The sequence below is a fragment of the Mytilus galloprovincialis genome, chromosome 13 (assembly GCF_965363235.1).
Source record: "Mytilus galloprovincialis chromosome 13, xbMytGall1.hap1.1, whole genome shotgun sequence".
Taxonomy (NCBI): domain Eukaryota; kingdom Metazoa; phylum Mollusca; class Bivalvia; order Mytilida; family Mytilidae; genus Mytilus; species Mytilus galloprovincialis.
The window spans coordinates 26681000-26702940 of NC_134850.1; the positions used below are offsets into that span (position 1 = coordinate 26681000).

Sequence of the window (21941 nt, forward strand, 5' to 3'; positions counted from 1 at the left end):
AACATATAATTAACATATCTACAATTATATATATACACTTTCAATTGAATACTGTAATGATTTTAACCCTGTAATGATGATCCTTGGCATGTTATTTTTGAAATGTTAAAAAACATAAATTTGAAAAAATAATATTCCAAATTTTTTAAACAAATTTTTCTTAAATTTAACAAGAGTTTTTATTGGAACCACAATTTGTGTGAAGCGTGACCATTTACAACTTTTTTCATTATTAGAGCTAATTTCCTAATGAATGTAGAGCATGACTTTGGTTAGGTTGCATGGTTTGTTTGTATATTGTACAATTGTAATTGGGATAACGTCCAATCAAATTTAAATATAATATATACAGGATTTAACAAAGCCTATATATTTTTTGGAATGTTAATCTTAATAACAAATCTTGAGCAAACATTCATACAAACAATGCAAGCAAGCCAACCAAAGTTTTACTTCACTTGCTTTAGGAAATTAGCTCTAATCAGCAGAGAATAGGGAATAGGAAAATCAACAGCAAATGTTCTCCTAGTCAATATTGTCATAGTTACCAATATTTACAGTATAATAACAATATGAACACCAAGCAAGGAATGAGACATATTTCAACAAAAACAAAACATTTTATTATTTACACAATATTAGTTACTGGCTCTTATATAGATAATACTTGGTATATAACAAATTGCATATAATTTTACTGTAACAACTTTAATACAACGAGACCCTGGTTTCAATAGTTTAATCTACATAGTAGAATTATGTGTTTGTCTAATACTCAATTCTCATTTTCTCTTTCAGCTAAATATATCTTTTTAGAGACTTACTTATTTTATTATAATTTTTGTAATTCAACACAGTTGATGCATAATTTTAAAACAAATCAAAACAATATGCAATGTTGTATGTCCTTCAAAAGTGAATAAACTAGAATAAAAACTAAAAATCTTATTGTCACTGGAAAAGAAGATTAGTTCAAATGAAAAAGACAGATCTTTCAATGACAAAAAAAAAAAAGATAATTCAACATATATGGTATATAATCTCTTCATTAAAGTCAATAGGAGTAACATTAACTTGCAACTTGTCCTTGCCCTAAGTGCCATAAAGCACAGCAAGGAAGTTAGTAATATTTACAAGTGATGATATATATAAAAAAAACATCAAATATCAGATAAATCCTGTTTGGTTACTTGGTTATAGGTACTACTATTACATATATAAGTCTAAAATTGTCATTTTTACAATGATTATAGGATTTTTCTTAGTAATTTATAACATATTTGTATTATCTATAGCTGAAACATACATTTTTAAATTTTTGATGCTAAATTCCTTTTGAGACAATTTTGCTTTCAAAACTTTTTACCATACTCAATTTTTTATAAAACCTTAAATTGAGACTTTGTTTTATTCAATTGAGACTTGAAATATATCTAATACATCTAGCCTTGGGCCTTCCCATCATCATGGCAAAAGCTAGTGTTTGGACTTTGTCCAAACCTTTCAAAAAAGGGATTGCAAATAGCAATAAATTTAACTTTGCCATGAATGATTTAATGGGGATCAGAGGAGCAGAGAGTATTTAAAGCTTTCTTTTTTCTAAAATAAAATACATCCCTTAAATATACATAAACAAATATCAAATAAAAATGATATTTTCATCATTTAAAGCCGTCAGTATCAGGTCTCTACATTACAACCCTGAATGAGACATATCAATACAATAAAGAAAAACTGTAGCACAATTTTCCTGATTCATATATAATTTTTCTCTATAATTGAGCATATTATTCAATTTATATTAAAGACAAGTCTTTTACATATAAATCTACTATTTACATCATCATTCAAGTTGAAAAAGTGAGTATTCCCACAACCTTTTTCTTCAATTCTCTTGCTTGAGAAATTGAAGAGTAATTCAGCCCTACTTAGATTTTCATCATAGCAATATCTTTAGTGATGACTGTGTGAACGTCTTCGTCATCACTGAACTGTGTTTTCATTCCACCAACTTTCATCCTATGTCTCTCCTCTGCTCTTTTCTTCTTCTCCATCTTCTTTGCTTCCTTTCTTTCTTTTGCTGTGACCCTAGCGTCCTGAAATAGGAATGCAGTGTAAAATAATACTGTGGATTCATTATTTCTAGTGGGATCCCACATTTGTTGATTTCAAGAGTACAAATTAACAATGAAATTACATGTTCAAAGAAGCTAAATATTTCTATGTGCTGGTATTCAGGCAAAATCTGGCAAAAAGCACAATATTAAGAACCCATTAAAAAAGATTTTTTCCTTAATCCAGGATAATTGGTATCCACAATAGTGAAAAATAATAAACTATGTCCACCTTTTTTTTTTTTATTATTATGATAGTGAAATGCAAATGTTGAAATTAAAATAGTAATTCTTTAACATGTGAGTTATGCAAAATATTCAAAGTCAATGAACCATGACTGAAGGTTTAGGGCCAAACAATCTCCACAGCAATGAGATGTGCCAATGCTAAAACTAGCTACTGCATACCAAATATTATTGACCTACCACAGTGGTTTTGCATTAACTGACCTAATCACAGGTAATACATTGGTAACCCTGATGCTGCTGGAAACAAATGTATTGGTTTTTGTAAAGCCTTCAACTTTAGTCGAAAAAGCAGTTCATAGTGATCCTACATTCTGTTTGCTCTGTTTGCGTCATTTTTGTTGAGTCTGCGATTTACAGCAAAAGTAGGCGAGACACTGGGTTCTGCGGAACCCTTACACATTAATTACTTTGACAAGGCAAAACAAAAACTACCTTGTTTTAAATAAATGTCTCATATTACTATTGATATAAAAATGTGTACCTTTTTAGGTCTAGCTCCTCCATTACTGCCAATAGAATCATAGCCAGAGCTGCCACCATAACTGTTGTCCCTCACATGGCTAGATACAGGAGAATTATTACCAGTACACACTCCACTATCTGTTGATGTTCGTTGTGATACCTCGGAAGAAGTTTCTGTATTAAAACCTGAAATTGAATAATATTTTTTTTTTAATTTAATTTTTTTCATTTTCAACAATTAAAACATATACATGAATTACATACAATATGATACATGTAAGATATTGAATAATATTCATAGTTAAAATATTCAAAGAGTTGAATATTTTTACATAAATGTGAGATTGATTGATTGGTTGGTGTATAATGGGGGAGAGTAGGAGGGGTCCTGATGCCGAACTTAAATGTTAGAAATCCTAAGGTCCCGATATTAAATAAATTAAAATCCCGACATCCCGAAATTTGAAAAAAGAATTCCCGGATCCCGAAATCCTGAGCTTAAAAACATCCGATCCCGGAGTCCCGATAAAGGTCCTAACCCCCCTCTATAATGCCACATTCAGCAATATTATCTATTTCTTGGCAGTCAGTTTTTATTGATGGAGGAAGCCGGAGTGCCTTGAGAGAACCATCAACCTTGACCGGAATTTTTTTTTTGAAGAATTACTTAATAACATTGAGATACAGTCAAACCTTGTTGTGTGGAAGTTGATGTGACCTAACCAAACTATTCCACTCATATGAAGTCGAATGTGCCGTCATCAATTTGGAATGCATGAAAAATGGTATAAGATTTGCGTAAACTACATAGTTTGAACATTGTGCCTTTTAGCGATATCAAACCTTATGATTGTGTATTCAATCTCCCCATTTTGGTCCTTCATAATAATTAAACACACAGGTACAAATCATGCATAAATAATAAATCTATTTTCTAAACAATACGAAATAAAACAAGGTCTGAATGGTCTTAAAGGCCAGGTGAGCTAAAACTGAAATTTTAAAATCTCAGTTTTGCAAAAAATAGTTTACTACAACATATTAACTAAAATTTGTCTTGAGTTGTTTTTTTTATATGCAAACGTTATTCTGAATTTAACCTACATCATTGTTCTTCTGTATAAAACTAAACAAAAGGGAAACTTGATTGATTGATTTTGAGTGGTGAACAGGGCACCACTTCAGCACTCAAGTTATTTCTAGCAGTTTTTATTAGATAATAAGCTAGAGTGCCCACAGAATATCATCAACTTTTGTGATGGAAAACTGAAAGATTTGAGTCAAAGGCACCTACAGTTCAAAATTCACAACCTATGTGTTAAAAGGCTAGTGATACAGTAACTTAACTACTTGCACCACTCGCCCATCAAGCCCCCTTGCAATTTGATGACTTAGAGTTAATAAACTTACTTTCATCTGTAAGAGTCATGATCTGTAATATATGGGCAATAGCACTATCAACATCATTATCACATTCATACAGTGACTCGTGTATCATTGTCAAGTCCTGAAATGTAAAGAGTTATCTCCCATTATATACACAAAATTAACTGGCATGTTATCACAATGGCCATATTCTATATTGTATAAAATTTTGAAGAAAAAAGAATGACAATTATTAACCCATTTATAATGTTCTCCTTAGACTTTTATATATTGTGATGTAATAGCATCATGATAACCTGATCCAATTAGAAAAAAAAATTCTCTGAGAAATTTCTGTTAAATTTGGTTTACCCAATTAAACAAATACCAGAGACAATCATTATTCAAATATCTACAAAATTCTTCTAAATTACTTACATATAAATAAAGAGTTATCCAAAATCATATTATTATCATGACAAGTATCAACATCATCTTGTATGTGTATGGGTCAAATAATTCAAATGTAAGGAGTTATCTCCCATCTTTGACTATGACTGTAAAAAGTTATCTCCCTTTATATACAAACAAATGTAAAAACATGTAACTTTTTTAAAAACATTTAATCCTAAAATCATGGAGATCTGTTTTTTGTTTTTTTTTTAATTGAGATACCTGTATGTATCATTCAATTTCTATCTAATTATATTATGGATTCCATTGTTTTTGTACGGATTTATGAGTTCTTAGTTTTTTTAAATGTCTGGATGTAGAAAATTTTGGTTTCAATACTTACATCACATCCAGTGGCAGCCATTATTTCTTGTTCAATTATCTCCACATCTCTGACAGCTTTAACAACCCTGCCACAATGTGGGATGTCCCCATTCATTACACCATTTGCCTGAGGCTTGTTCCCTGCAGCTGATTGGCTGTCACTCCCAATCTATCAAAACAATTAAAAGTTTAAATTTAATTGAAATAATAATATATATTTTTAAGAAGATGTGGTATGAGTGCCAATGAGACAACTCTCCATCCCAGTCACAATTAGCCCTTTCAACGCTCTACACCGCATATGCCGCGATGACATACGCCGTCTGCCACTGCTATTTGCTGCATATGCCGCGATGGCAAAGGATAAAAAAGATACAGCAGTCTGAAAAGGAATAAACTGTTCTAATGAATGAACACAAAAAAATGCAGCAGCACCAGCCATTTTTCTATTTATTTGTGTAGTGTGAAAGGCTAAGCATGTTTTGTATTGCTAGGCATACCAAACTTGTGTAATGCCGAGTATCATAAAACTAGAATTAAGTGTACTACAGATATGCACACCCTTTAATTATTCATCACTGTTAAGCAACTGACCAAATATAAAGGAGAAGGTTCACGAAGGGTTAAAATTGGCCCTGATTTTTTTATGTTTTTTAAATTGGGGCAAAAAATTACAAATGTCACATAGAAATACTTGTGATAATACTACTAAGACAAAAATATTTTTTTCTGGCACTTTCCTTTACTATTTATGGAGCAATGACCCCTTAAAGAGCATAATTTGTATTGAAAGGTCAATTTTGGTAATTTTTTGTACATAATCATGATAATTTTAATTGTTTTTGGCATAATTAACCTTGGCTTCCATCTACGATCCAAAAAGTTTTTATATTGATGAAATCTATATCAAAATTGGAATCTTTTGGTTACAACACATTCTGGATCGTAGGTGGCGGCCAAGGTGTTTCAAAAGCTTTTAGGTCCGAAAAATGCACAAAATCATCTTATTTTGACAAAATGTCCAAAATGGGCTTACTTTGGCGAATATCTTGTAGTCTTATGAAAAGAAATGATATATTTAGCATTTATACTTTTGAAATAGACCCATTTACGAACCAAATTGAGACTATTTTGGTGTTTTATGATAAAGTTGATATTTTAGGCCATTTTGTGCCATTAGTGAACCTTGTCCTTTATTCTGGTAGGTAATTTCTTAGAAAAGTGACAACAAATTTGTTTCAACAAATGGATTGTAATATAGCCTCCTAAACTAGGGGTATATACTATGCAATTTCGATGTGTTAAATACCAGCATTAGGAATCAAACTATATTAAGTCCAAAGGTTGAAAGGCTAATTAATGAAAATAGAAAGCTTTTTGTTAGTTGTTTTTATCTTTTTATTTTGCTTTTTTTATGTCCTTCATGTTTGTTTCTCTTTGATCAGGTAAATAATACGTACCTTTACCCTGATATTAGCCGGAGATTCTGTATTATCTCCATGTTTGCGTACACTGGAATAATGATCCCCATTGTGGTAGGAGATATGTATCTGTTTTATTGTTTGACTTTGTGTCTTTGGTCCCTGAATCTGTTAAAAAATATAAAAAAAATATATCATTAACAGCTATCCACAACAATGTTTATACTGAATTTAAAATGGCAGAATTAAATTTACTCAAAACTTTTTTTATTACACTCTTAAAATGCTTAATTCATTTTCTTTCTTCAGTGTTTTTACATTGTTTCTTATCATCATAAAATAAAGCTAAATTGCTCAAAGTTGAGTAAAATGGATAACACTGTCCTTGCGTAAAAAAACAAAATTGTTTTAAGCTGCAAGCAGAAATAAGACTTATGACTAAATAGTTGTATATGCTCTCTTTTGACGAACGGAGAAGGTATGATATTATCACTTTTTAGGACATTAAAATCGAAGTCAAATCATATTATAAATCTATTAGGCATGTTAGGTGTTCATAGGTCATTAAAAATAAGTCTAACAGACTTCATTCATACAGGAAGTACTGTAAACCAACTTATTTATGCGGATACTTTATTTTGCATTTCACCAATTCTAGTCCATTTCGCGCCTTTAAAATTCACGATTTTCTTATTTACTTGATGTAGATTAATAACGATTTACTTATTCGCGACGATTTATATTCGCGATATTTTTCTCCTCGCAAAAGTGGCAAAATTAAATCGCTCGCAAAAATAAGTTGGTTTACAGTATTCAAATATTGAAATTTCTCCACTATCAAGCTTATATACAACACATCGTTTTGATGTTTTTACACTTACCAATAAAAACGGTGAGTTAAGCTGGTGTATAACAACATTAATTTGATACAATCTTGCAAATGCCACGATGGCATCGTTCCCAGCATAGGTTCCTATGGCACTTAGGTTCTTTACTGGAAAGAAAATATATAAGAAATGTTTTACAAATTTGGTTCAAGTGAATAAAAAAAGATACAAAAGGAATACGAATGTTCATAACACACAAGTCAGAATTATAAAAACTCCTTTGCAAAAAACAAAAGACAAACTTGTACTCAAAGCACTACATTGAAAACTAAGGATTGACCAACATGAACCCCACAAAACATGGGGTGATGTCAGATAAATTATTTAACATGATGTGCGTTTTGTATGAGAAATTTTCTGTAAATGGTACAGTGATAACCATTTTGTCCTTAAAGAAGAAATAATGTTATAGTAATCTGTATAGTTTGAGATATTTCCACTTGACAAACAGTGTACATTCATTTAAAATTAAGGAGAAGATTGCCAATGACGAAATGTGAAAACTATCCATGAGGACCAATCATTTGGAAAGTACTTTTAACAAGAATGTGTCCCTAGTACATGGATGACCCATCCGCACTACCACTTTCTTAGTTCAGTGGACAATATATATGGAGTAAAATCTCTAATTTGGCAAAAATAAGAAAGTTCATATCATACGGAACATGTGTACTAAGTTTCAAGTTGATTGGACTTCAACTGCATCAAAAACTACCTCGACCAAAAACTTTAACCTGGAGCGGGACAGACAGACGGACGAACAGACAGATGAACAGACGAACGGACGAACAGACCATAAAACATAATGCCCATAAATGGAGCATAACATTGTAATATCTTATATATCTTCTTAAGGCAATTCCATTTCAAATATAACCTATGATAGCATCATCAGAAACTAGAGATAAATTTTATCTGGACAAACTAATAAAAAGACATTTTGTGAACTAGATACATTACCAGGTTAACAAATATCTTGCATGTGCCTTTAATGTTGCCATTTTAATTGACTATGTAATTTATAAAAAAAAAACATTTAATTTTCTTTAACAACCATTAACCACATCTTTTCTGTGATTACAAATATGCCACTCCTTTTAATGACGCAATAAATTTGAGTGTAAAATTTATATTTATTGAAAAATAAAATTAATGGGGTATAAAAGTGCATATTAAGTTTAAATCATTTATTAATGGAAACCTACAGTACATGGATCTTACATATACTTCAATTTTTTTTTAAATTTGCTAAAGCACTACTCAACTGTTAGGCCTAGAGTCAAAACAATTTTATCGCATTTTGATTACATCTAAATTGACTTTTAAAAGTTTTAAAAGTTTCAGTAGCAAAATTTTTACATTTTTAAAACAAGAAATAAGAAAACATGCAATTAATTTGTTCCAAATATCAGACCTAAAATTTAAAGCCTTTGGGAAAATATCACCTTTAGGAATTTCAACCCAATATAATTATCTGAACCAACAATGACCCCAATTTCTATTATTGTAGGCTATTTAAAATAAATATACTTTAATAGGTGTAAACAGGTCATCACCACAATGCTTGACACCTAGAGAAAGTTGAACTTAATATTACTGATATATTAAGTAAATTAAATGTCCTATCCCACAATCTTTTTAACTACCACTACCAGAATAAAGGGTGTTGTTACACAATATTGTAAAATAGTTATCTTGCATTTTTAATCTAGCAAACATATGTTTTAAAGATATAATAATCACTGAAAGTTCCTTTACTTTTTATGTGTCTGTCATACATGTCATAAGACTACGTATATGATATTCAATTATTAAATGACAGATACAACGATCTTCTTAACTATCAGAATATCGGGTGTTGTTATGTAATATTGTAAAATAGTTATCTTGTGTTTTTAATCTAAAAAAAATATGTTTTTAAGATATAATAATCAACATGCTGAAATTCCTTTACTTTTTTGTCGCATGTCTTTAGCCTTCATATTACTGATTTAATTAGTAAATTAAAAGTCCGATCCATTGATATTTTTTTAACTACCAGAATATAGGGTGTTGTTATACAATATTGTAAAATTGTTATCGTGTTTTTAATCTAGCAAAAATATGTTTTTAAGATATAATAATCACTGAAATTCTTTACTTTTTTTTGGTTGCATGTCATAAGCCTTCATATGATATTTAATAAATTAAATGTCCTATCCCACGCTCATCTCAAGTGTCAGAAAATAGGATCTTGTTATGCAATATTGTAAAATTGTTATTTTGTACTTTTAATCTCACAACAATGTGTTTTGAAGAAAGATACTCAAGTTAAAATCTGATCATAGAATGTTCTTATGTATCAAACTATAACCTCCACCATCACATATCAAGTTAATTATCTTGTTGATATATGCCGTCAATTTTAAAAACAATATTGTTATATAATATATTGTAAAAAATAAAATTTGACACTTTTAATCGACCATAAATATTTTTTAAATATGTGTGAAGGTCTTAATATCATTAAATTTTTCTCAGTATTAAACTAATGTTTTAAATATATTTATAACTGCAGTAACATGAAATATCATCTTAAATGAAATACATTTTTGTATTCAAATTGAAAAAAGTTCATGTCTTTGCTGTTGCTATTAGGTCTTTCCTTTCATCAAAACAAGTAAATTGGAAAACACAATTTTGTATGACCGAAATTATCATTTTGGCAGACATAATAATTTTATCATTGCTTTACCTTAATTTATTATTCATCACAAAAGTTTCTTATTTACATATTAATATACATGGTATAGAGTACCAGTAGGTATTAGGTTATTTTCGTGTCATGATTTGTTAGCAATTGGAGACTATAAGAGGATATTCAACTTTTGTCAGGTTCATTATTCACCTATCACCACCTTGAAGATAAATGCATTTTAATTGACAGCCAAATGTTGAGATAGGGTTAATTTCGCAATAAATGTCTACCATAAATATATAGAAATTAGACAAGCACAAAATTTCCCAAAACACTATAAGTTTATATTCCATTGAGTCTTAAGGTCAGTATGGGAATGATACAATGGACCATCTGCACATAATAGCTTAATTGATTGTAAGTGTTTAAAGAGGTAGATCTAGGTTAAGGGAAATAACTCTTAAAATCATCAGTATGTTTGTGTCAGCCATTTTCATAAATATGTTCTAAGCTTCTAGGATACATAGATTATTTCCAATCTGTTTCAGGTAAATGCTTAAAATTCATTGAAGAAACTTGACTTTTACAATTGCATAACTGATTTAAAGAGTTATCTCCCTGAACCAAGGTCTATACCCTTAAAAGTAGTTTTAATTTGAGGAAGCTAAGACGATTAATTACAGAAAGTGAGAAACCAATAACTTTCAGCAAGACAACTTAAAAATCTTACCATTTAAGACCAGGGGTTCATATTTACTTTAATTAATAAAAAGTCCAAGACCCTTTGACATTTTAAGTGAAAGGCCCTCCATGAGAAATCAATTGTTGTGTATGAAGCATCAGAGTAAAGAATGGTAGCTTGTTGACTTTTGTTATTTAAAAATGAAAAGTCCTCTTCTAGAAAAGACAAGTACTGGACCTTTGACCCACCATTATTTGATATCATGGAGACTTGACACACCATTATTTGAAATCATGGAGACTTGATCCACCATTATTTGAAATCATGGAGACTGGAGTTAAAAACACCTTGCAGATTTGCTAGGTTCAAACTTGCAACTTCAGTTATAATGTGGCTACTGGCTAGTGATCACTTTGGATGAATAACTAGGACCACTTTGCCACCAAGGACTAAAACCTTATAAAACCCCAGCAATAACTCATTGAGGGTTAAAAAAAGATTCACGATTTAAACATGTTAAAGGCAAAGTTTCTGTCCCTTTCCAAAACATATTTCATAATGTCCTTTCTATAATATTGGAATACAGGCAATTTTTGAATAGGCAAATTTAGTTGGCGATGAAATTTAATCACCCATACTAAGATATGGAGTAGAGTTCTGTAGAAAAATTAAAATAAACTTTGCATTAAGCATTTTGCCAATATCAGTGTTTTATTCCAAAATCATGCTTTTAAAAAAAACTGTTGCATGGACGAAAAAAAATGCAGTCATCTAGAAATATCAGCAATATCTTGAGTTCAGGTTTGAAAGGGCAATTTCACTAATGGGACTTCAATACAGATAAGGTTATAGTAATTCAAAACCTAATTTTGATAAAATTAGCTAAAGGCATTGAAACATAACCCTATAACAATGTTTTGTGAATCAATTATACTTTTAACATACTTATGAATAGAATAATGTGAGACTGGATTATTTATGCTGCTTTATTTTATCATGTTTAAATCTTGCTTTGGCTATAAATACAAGACCTCTTATACTTCCATTTAAATAGTAAAATTATATATTTAAAAAGTGTTTAATGGTTATTCATTTTTTTCTCTTAATTGTTAAAAGCTGTTGTTTTCCTGTAAGCTGAGGGACTCCAAAAAAGTATTCAACTTTATTTTAAGAAGTACAACTGATTTGTTTTTTTTTATGAAGAACAAATTATTTGAGAGGTCTTGAAGTTGTAGTACTTTTTTGATGTATAAATAATGTCATAATTATTTAAGAAAAATGTGAACCTGCCTTACAACTAAAATACCAAATTAGAACATACATTTCTACTTTTAATCTTTTTTTCTTTTAAACAGAAATACTTTGAATTCATTTTTTTTCATGGGTACCAGTTTTCGTGGATAAAGGAAAACTTGTATGTCCGTGGATACTTGATTTCGTGGTTTTGCCAAGGTCTGCATAAAAGCAAATATAGAATTTGTTATTCGTTGAACATTTAGTTTCGTGGTTAATCTGTACCCACGAAAATTGGTATCCAACGAATAATAATGAATCCACAGTATTTGATTACATTTTAATTAATAGCAACTGCTTTTCTAATCAGCAGGTATATGTATATCAAAGCAAGATAAAGTTGAATGCTTTAGTATTGAAAATTCCAATTCAAATATAAGTGTTAAAAGATAAAGAAGCTTTAATCGTATGCCATTAAGACCATTTAAATCTGTGCAATCCATTTCAAGTTTAATCTTAATCTTTAATTCAATGTTATTGACATAGTGTTAACTCAAAACTAAGAAGTAAACAAAATGAAATATTTCCTTATGGAAGTACACCACTATAATTCATGGTCCCATTGCTTTATATGTTAAATTCCACTGTTTCAAGAGGGCAAAGCACACCTCTTTTATTTACAGTTAAAATAAAGTGGCAATCATTGCATTTCAAAGCAACACTTTATTGTGTCTTGTACTGAAAAAAATCAGCATACCTTTAAAGGCATATAAGAAAGAACTGGTTCCCAGAACTTCAGATTTACCATAATAGATATTTAGATCTGACAAACAGACAAAATGTATCCTCTTTTTAAAATTTGGTGCAGTTTTTTTAATATTCAAAATTTAAAGTCCAAAAGTGTTCTACAATGATCACCAGTCCTTAATTCAGCTTTCATTTGATACCAAAAATACCTAAATATTTTACATATTTTGAAAGTTACACTTAGGCGTAGGTGTTGTGTTAAATATGTACTACTTTCTGGTATGTGCTTTCTGGCCAGGCCTGAATTAGTGGTGTTACACCTAAAATTTAAAAAAATCGAATAGAAGCTCACGTCAATAGATATATTCAATCCAACAAAGTTTCATACAAACTGGATTAAGCATTTTTGAGTTATTGTATGACATGTGGACGATGGACGGACAACAGTATACCATAATACATCCACTAAATGGGCATATAAAAATCAGTTGAAAAAGGCTGAACTCATCAGAATGACAGTATTGCATATCAACTTTCCATTCTAGGATTTATTTTTTTAAGGAAACTCCAGAGTATGAGAGGCACAGTTTTAGCTGCAATGGGAATGAAGGAAGGTCCTTTGGGAAATAACATGGTCTTTATTTACAGAAATGTAATCTAGATACATACTATATTTTTCAAATGGTGTGTCATCTTCTACGAATGGTTCAAACTCTTCTCTGTGTTCAGACATGTAGTTACAAATCTCAAAGCGGTACTTGTAGTGGTTACGGCAGTGGCCTTCTAACTGGTCACCAAGTGCTCTAAACAAACAATTTCTGAAATAAAATAATCAATTTTAAATTAAGATGAAGATGATTTTTCTTAGTAACTTTATTTTCAATGTATAACTCTTCTGTCTTTATTTAGATTTCTACAGCCATACCAGTTGTAAAATTCGACTTATTATTAAAAATAATTTTTATTTAAAATGTATTTTTTTGCATGTTTTTTGTTATTTTTTAGGGGGGGGGGGGTGTTGTAAGTTGAATAAGCAGATGGAGAAGTGTCCCATTTTCCAAGTTTCCATTTAATTTTTGGATATGCAATTTTCTTGCCTACATAAGTATAAGTGCAGCGTAAATGCTTTCCTTCAAAATGAGTCCGACTTTGTGACGTCTATTCGAAATAAAACACCTACGATATACTAAATTATACATAACAGTCTGACATAGTTAAAGGTTCTTATAAATTAAATTTTAAACACGATTACATCAATGGAATTTAGTAAATTTAAAAAGTAGATTATTCATTTGTAAATCATGTATATACTGGGTATGGAGTTTTGCATGATGAACAGCAAATTCATGAATTTGAAATAAGTTTCTTTAATAGCTGAATAACAACCATTATAGATTAATGTAAATTCAGAAATTATTGCAAGATTTTTATTAATGCAAATATAGTGATTGTTTGAGTATTGCGATATTTAAAATATTGCGATAGTATTCTGTATATGTGCAGATGTTCCTAAAATGGCAAAAAATATAATCTCACATTTTTGTTCATTCTCCAAAAATCGTAATGAGAAATGCGATAATTTAAAAAATTTACAACTGTTCTTAGCTATCATTGAGATGATTGCGATGGACTGAAGGAGGGATGAATAATGATAGGTGACCCAATAAAACTGAAACCAAAATAACAACACTTCTAAATATCAATATCCCATATCTATCTATAGCTAAAGTTACTCAGGTCCCAATAGAACTTTTTTACATAAGTTAGCACTTAATTTTATATCAGCATCATAGCCAACATGACCAACTAAGAATCTGATTTATAATTTATTTTTATTCTAAATATGAAATTTCTTGCTAACTTAAATAAATGTACATGCTTTGCTTTCATGTGCCCGATTCGTGACGTCTAAGTCGTCTTTTAGAAATTAAACACCCACTATATGCTTAATAACAGTCTGACATACTTAAAGCTTCTTATGAATTAAATATAAACACGGCTTACATCAACGGAATGTAGTGAATTTAAAAAAGTAAATTATTCATTGTATGAACTGGGTATCGAGCTATGCTTCGATGAACTTACATCAAAGCAGATTCATGAATTTTAATTAAACTCTTCAAAACATAATCAAAACCAAACAAGTACAAAAACACTCAAGTAGGTAAAATGGAATAAAGTTTTTCATTTAAGGTTAATCCTGTCAGTTTCAAGGTTTGTTTACTTGCAAAACTTGTGAAATGTTGAAAGACCTCATACAAATTTTGAAATGGAAACATAATGTACGCCTCCACAGTAATAGAGTGTTAACTCCCAATGACAAATAGTTTCTTCCATCAGCAAAACACATTTTGAAATCTTCTAACTACATATAGTCCCAACACAAGAAATTTTATTCTACTTTTGGGCATAGTTTGTAGAAATAGCAAAATAAAAGGTATTTATTTATGAATTCTTATCACAATTCTAATGAACAATCCCCTTTCAATATCATCTAACTGTTAAAATTAGGAAAGATCTGACCATCAGTTCAAAGTTCTAGATCTTTTATAAAATTAACAAACATTTTAATACATGTAAAAAGAAAATGTTTGTTGAAGAAAACCCAATCCAGACTTCTAGAATTTTTTTTTAGCCAGGTTATGTACAATATAATTTAAACATGTATATCTAATTAAAGGTCATAATATAGTGTGTTTTAAAATTGAACTGTGTAAGCTAAGCACAAAGCACAAGTAGGACAGGTGAACAAACACACCACAGAGTACTGTGGCCTTTAAAAAGTCTTAATGGCTTGCTAAACCTTGACCAGATATCATGTCAAGCTGTCCTTATGAATTGAATAATTATAACAATGCTGGTTTCTATACATGCTATCTAGGTGGTCTTTGATAGGACAATAAAAAAGACAAAATCAGTCACAGTATGATTTTAACTAAACTCACTTAAGTCCAAAGGGTTCATATGAAAGAAATCACTAACTATCATGAAGGATTTACTTGCACATACACTTGCATTATGGGTACACAGAGGCTGAGTGGGAAAAATTTGGTTGATAATTATGGGCTTCACTGCATCATGACTGGAGTTGGCCCCCTCTTAGGCCAAGTGAGTCAGTGGGCCCTATCTTATTAAAGTTTCTGGATCAGCACTTGTTCATGCCAAAGAAAATCTTAATTAAAGACATTGTGAAGTAAAGCGAACTTTTTGTAATCTTTTTGTGTTTTATCTGGCATAATACTTTTTTTTAGACTGTTGTATCATTATCAATCAAATATCATGTTCTTTATGACTTGGCATAGGCGGATCCAGTTCGTGGAAAAAATGTGTTTGATTATATAGGGAATCATTGAAGCATGACTAGAGCGGGCCCCTCCCCTTAGGTCAGTCAGTGGGCCCCCTCTTAGGAAAAGTTCTGGATCCGCCACTGCTTGTGAAATTTTTAATACTCTGAAACACCTGTTACAACAGTGAGTGTCTGCTACACTGAGTTTAAAGCTATTGTTTAAGTAAAGATATCACTTCACCAAAATGCTGTAATATTTAAGGAATGACTGTAATGTTTTTTCTGTCTATGAAGAAATAACATAAAAAATGTGGTGCACACTGAATAATGCGCGTAGCGGGTTATTTAACAGTGTGCACCACATTTTTTATGTTATTTCGAATAGACAGAAAAAATATTACAGACATTTCTTATAATTTAATTCTAAATTCCATTTTAAACCGTAGAAAACCATGAAAAAACGTTGATGACGTCACGATCACATGACTAAATTATGTCTATGGGCTAATAACAAAATAACGTCAGCCAATCAGAAGACGCGTTACATCCAAAATTAAAATATATAATAATGTGATTACATTAATGATAGGTATTGTCTATAATATATGTAATATATACAGCCTCCTTGGTGTAACCTTAAGAGTATGGTGGGTTTCAAATTCCAATCAGATGTAAGACATCACTAAATGTTACAAACCTGTTTAATTTAACCAGTACATCTATATTAGTTTCTGATGATTTTTTTTTTCAGTCAACGAACATAAATGAACCCCAGACAGTAATTTGATATTTGTCAATTAGAATTATCTACTGTGGCGTTAATCTTTCTTTCTTTCATAAAATTGTGAATTTCTACAGATGTAGTCAGCCATTTACAATTTCTTTATCAAAAGAAAATAAGGTGTTCAACTTCACAAGATTCTTCATTTATTTGAATATAAATAAGTTTGAACTCGACACCATGTGGTTTCATTTATTCACACATTGAATTGAAATCAAGAGCTGCATGGTCAATATGTTTTATAGAGACTATTTCTTGTGAATTATTGTGATTTATAATGTAGAAACTTTCAATGCAACTTTTTGCAGTGTGTACATATTCAAAATCTAGAGATGTTTAAAAAAGCGTGTTGGTCTTCCAATAAAGACATGTGTCGTCTGCTGTGTACAGTCAATATTAACAGAAATAGCAAAACGATATAGGAAGATGTGGTATGAATGTCAATGAGACAATGATCCATTCAAGTCACAACTTATAAAAGTAAACCATTATAGGTCAAGGTACAGTCTTCAACACAGAGCCTAGGATCACATCGAACAGCAAGCTATAAAGGACCCCCCAAAAATACTAGTGTAAAACCCTTCAATGGGGGAAAATAAACGTCTATTTTTTTTCACTTAAGGGATCACCAAAAATCACTCAGTTTGATTGATTTGTGATTGCTTAATTTACACCACATCAGAACAAAAAGGCTCTAATAGGGTGAGTGAAGAAGAAATAACTCAGATCATAAATTATGTAAATTAAAATAGCACATACTAAACGTTCATGCAGATTTTTATGTGGTATACATACAAAAATTTGTACCAGTTTGGATAAAATTCTGTCTAACTGTTTATAAATATAAGAAGTTAACAAAACATACATGATCTATAATTGTGCTGAACCCATAAAAACTCTAGTAAATCTATACAACAACAATATTGACTTTCACTATCAATGACTATTAAACATTGTTTAAATTCTTAAAATATAAAAAAAAGAAGATGTGATGGATCTAGAATGACAATGTGACAACTCTCACGGCACTAGAGATCAAATGAAATAGAAGTTAACAACTTTAGGTCACTGTACGGCAGTCAACAATGAGCAAAACCTATAATGCATAGTTGGATGTGCAGTACCTTTTTCCTACATGAAAAAGATAAAATTTAAACTGAATTGGACAATTGTCATGATTGTCTTACCTATTTATAATTCACAGGTAAAATTTGTTACATTCATATGTTAATTTCAACAATTTTGTTTCCCTGTACAATCATTTCTAAGAAAAAGATTTAAGAAGAATATGCTTGCATTCCAAATGAATAGCGCTTTGTCTGACCTCATTATATTTTACATTAATTCATATTTATAAAAAAAAATTGCTGTCAACATGGCCAATGAAGCAAGCTAGAGAAATAAAGCCATCAACAATGATCAATAACAATTTGTAAAGCTTTTGAAAATAATCATGATAATTGTGTCTACAAAGTACCAAAGTTTTGACTATTGATTAAAATTTTATGGTGACTTGTGATAAACAAATCCTAATGAAATCCTTTATTCTTAAATTGGAAAAAGAAAATGAAATAAATTAGGTCAAGGACATGTGTATGTGTGTAGACAATATTATGAGGTACAGTACATGTATGTAGTCATAAAAAGTAAATATGAAGAGAACAAGTTGAGCTTAAACATCTTAGAACAATGGAGAAACTAAGCATGCTAGTAAAAATATACATTTTTTAATGATATTAAAAAATAGTTTCATTTATTTACAAAAACTATTTACCCATCGCCAGGAATATCTCTAAGCTGAAGACCTAATTTTCCTAGCTGGGTTGAAAAACTTGGAAAATTTTCATCATCTGCCAAATACGAGTCAATCTGTTTCTCTCGCTTATGTTGTTGTCTGATTTGTCTTTCTTCTTTCTTTCTACTGACAACATCTTGTCGACCAGCCTGGACGTATCGAGGGTTCTGGTTTCTGGCAGCTATCACACGAATCCTCCTAGCAGACATTGTATGTTTCTGAAAAATACATTATGACAATACAGATACTCAATTTGAACATGTTAAATGTTGCATTTAAACAATATATATATCTTTAGAACAGGGTTCTCGTTTAGGATTTTTGAAGGCGAGTCCAGGGACTTGTCATTTTTGGCCATAGTGAGTCCAACAGCAAGGAGAAGATATTATATATATAATATATTATTAATAATATACATATATAATGCAATATTTAGTCTCCATGGCCTAACAGAGCAATGAAATGACATTAAATTCAGATTACTTTTAAACATTTGCTATAAAATGATATTTGTATTTAAAGATGTACTTTGGTGAGGTTTTGGAATTTGTGTCAAATGTTCGGACTCCTTGGTGTTTTTCCATACAACACAATGAAAAATATTTTGCTCCATAACACCCATTTATTTTTTCATATAAGATTAAATACCTCATGAAAGGTTATTTACCAAAATTTTAGAAAATTCTTAATTTTCTTTCTTTTGTTATGAGACCCAATAATACCAATGCAAATATAAGGTAAAAGTCCAAGCCAGTCTTTTCTCGCCATATTTTAAATCTCAAATATCTCGAAAAGGAGGTCCATGACCTACAATGTATCAATGTTTTTAGCTTATTTTTATCCTTAAATGATGCTCTACCAGCTTATAGTATAAATTTTAACTTTTTAATTTATTAATTTTCACCTAACCTCACCTAAGTACATCCTTAACTGTGTTTATAGTTTATACAAAATATTTCTATCGTGATGCATCTGTGGACTCACTAGTTTTGAAAATGATAAGTCCAGACAGATTTTGATAAGTCCAGGACTCATGGACTCGCTTTAGTGAGAACCCTGTTTAGAATACTGTCATAAAGAGAAAAGAAGTGCAGCTTTTAATTTAATCATTGCTTTTTGAAATAAAAAGATATAGTATGAATACCAATGAGACGACTCATCTCCACCAAAGACCAAATGACAGAGAAGGTTAGCAACTATAGAAGGGTGGTAATGGCTTTATCTTCATGACGAATAACGGTAAAAATTCTTACCAAATGATGTTAACGGTAGTTTTTGGTGCATGACGATAAAATATGAACTTTCTTTTAGATGATAACAAAAATCAAATGAGATTGACGAATCTGGTTAATTTTTTTCCAAAACTATAACGGTACCAATAATTAATTGAGATCTCTGACGAATCACGAAAAGGATATTTTGACAAATCACAGTAAAATTTTAATCAATTTGATGCTAACAGTAACCCAAAATGTCCGTTTGACACCTGACGGTAAAGGGCATTACTGACCTTCTGTAGGTCATTGTATGTACATGTGTGGGCTTCAACAATAAGCCAAACTACTCTTTTACATATGTAGTAAAAATAAATGCCAAAAGAGCAAAAATTACATGTTTTCCTTTTTTTTTTAAAATTACACAAATTGTGTTGTAATGGTTTAACATAGGCAATACAATTAAATCATAAGCTTATTGCATTGAACCACTGCCAGACTTGTGTAACTGACCAGACGTGTTATCAAATTTTAAAATATTATATGCCTGGCAGTTAATTTTGAATAGTGGAAATGTTTCTGTACTTCATTATGCAATTCAAACCATGTTTTAATTGATACAAATGTACATGTAAAATAACACTTAGTAAGTTATTGATTTGATTAGTAGATTAACCCTTTCGTTTCTTTGAAGTAAAATACATTCAGCTAATAGTTACAAATGCTTGAAATCTATATATACAATGTAAACCCAGGTAAGACATGTTAGAGGTAGGCCAACATTTATGTGTTTCTTAATTAACACATTGTGTTATAGACTTAATAGTTAACTTTAATCATAATTGGTTATTTATAATAATTATAATTATACATGAAAAAGGGAAAAATGTGCTATTTATTTACTCTATGTCTGATTTACATTTATTGAAATTGAGCTATTGACTGACTAATGCATGCATGAATTGTTTACATTATCAGATTATAAACAATGATAAACAAACTAAAACATGTCAAAATATCCTAAGGTGTTGTTCTTACATGTACATGTACCATGTACTAAATTAATTATAGACAATTATTATATACAAAGTATCTTAATTTACCACAAGGCATACTATTAAGAAATGCATTTTCTCTCAATGTATAACAGATTAAAAGATCTTCCTACAATTAACATTTTACCTACCATCATGACCATTTTTTTTTCAAATACATTTTTCGTAGTTTAAATACATACAAAATGCAGTTATGATAAAAAATTTGTGAAAAAATGTCATATGAAATTTAAAGTAAGGACTGTATGATTTAAATATGTTATTATTTTAAAAGCAATCTTTTATTCTGAAATTATTAATTTTATTTATATTCTAAAAGTACATGAAGTAAAAGAAACCAACACAAACCAAGATATAAAGAATGTGCAGATAATGAACTAAAAGCCAATGGAAACATTAACAAAATGTTTTACATTGATAAACATACATCTACAAGAAGAATGCAACTAACTAAAAAAGTGGTAACACGAGCAGTCAAACTATTCAATTTTTAATTCTTCTTCTTAATGAAACGTTTGAAGACAACACCACAAATCATTAGTAAAAGCCTTAACATGTTAGATAGTGCTGTTTGCCAGCATCATCATCTCATACTGTACATGTTGACATATATTAATTGTATCAGTAGAACCTAGCGCTGTATCAAACCTGGTAGTGGTACACAACCAGACAACTGACCTGTGGTACTAATAATCCTAAACTCCCAAGAAAACAATCCATGATTATAGAATAACAACAGTGAATAAAGAAATATTTAAAGAAATAACAAGCTAAACAGTGATTTACTGATAATATGTATATTTCTGAATATGGTCATTTGAAAATATAAATATTACTCACAGTAAGTGACAGGTATAGTAATCCTGATTCACCGACCGGCTTCTTTAAATCATAGATTAAAATAAGCGATGGACTGTTAATAACTTACTGTATGGTGAAAGTTAAATCAGGTGTGACTCAAAAATCACCTGTTGACAAGTCAGGCTGTCAACACAGCTGTACTGAATGTTTGGCATGCAGAATAAAAATATTTTTCCAATAAATCGCTCAAATGTATGTTTCTCAATTTGCAATTTTCTTCAAATAAGTTTTCATATGAAACTTTAAAAAATACCTATTTCACAAAGCATAGCAACCTGTCAAACCACCTTGAGAGGAAATTGCGTCACGGTTGCTTCTCGAGACTTTACCTATAC

The 21941-nt window shown here is 30.3% G+C and overlaps 1 protein-coding gene across 4 annotated transcripts; it reads right to left on the reverse strand.

The window, feature by feature from the left end:
- Positions 1 to 1631: 1631 nt before the first annotated feature.
- Positions 1632 to 21938, reverse strand: LOC143057806 (OTU domain-containing protein 3-like). Of its 4 annotated transcripts, none has more exons than XM_076231228.1 (9): positions 21860 to 21938; positions 18456 to 18694; positions 13284 to 13432; positions 7270 to 7382; positions 6428 to 6556; positions 4987 to 5136; positions 4236 to 4332; positions 2845 to 3011; positions 1632 to 2096 (listed from the first exon to the last, which is right to left on the reverse strand). In XM_076231228.1, exons 2-9 carry the CDS (start codon positions 18683 to 18685, stop codon positions 1929 to 1931), a joined length of 1203 nt encoding a protein of 400 aa, XP_076087343.1. In that variant the 5' UTR covers positions 18686 to 18694; positions 21860 to 21938; the 3' UTR covers positions 1632 to 1928. The 4 variants fall into 4 exon arrangements, with proteins under 4 accessions (XP_076087343.1, XP_076087340.1, XP_076087341.1 ...); XM_076231225.1 differs by having other exon boundaries at positions 21674 to 21895; XM_076231226.1 differs by lacking the exon at positions 21860 to 21938 and adding an exon at positions 21586 to 21724.
- Between the last annotated feature and the right edge of the window lie 3 nt (positions 21939 to 21941).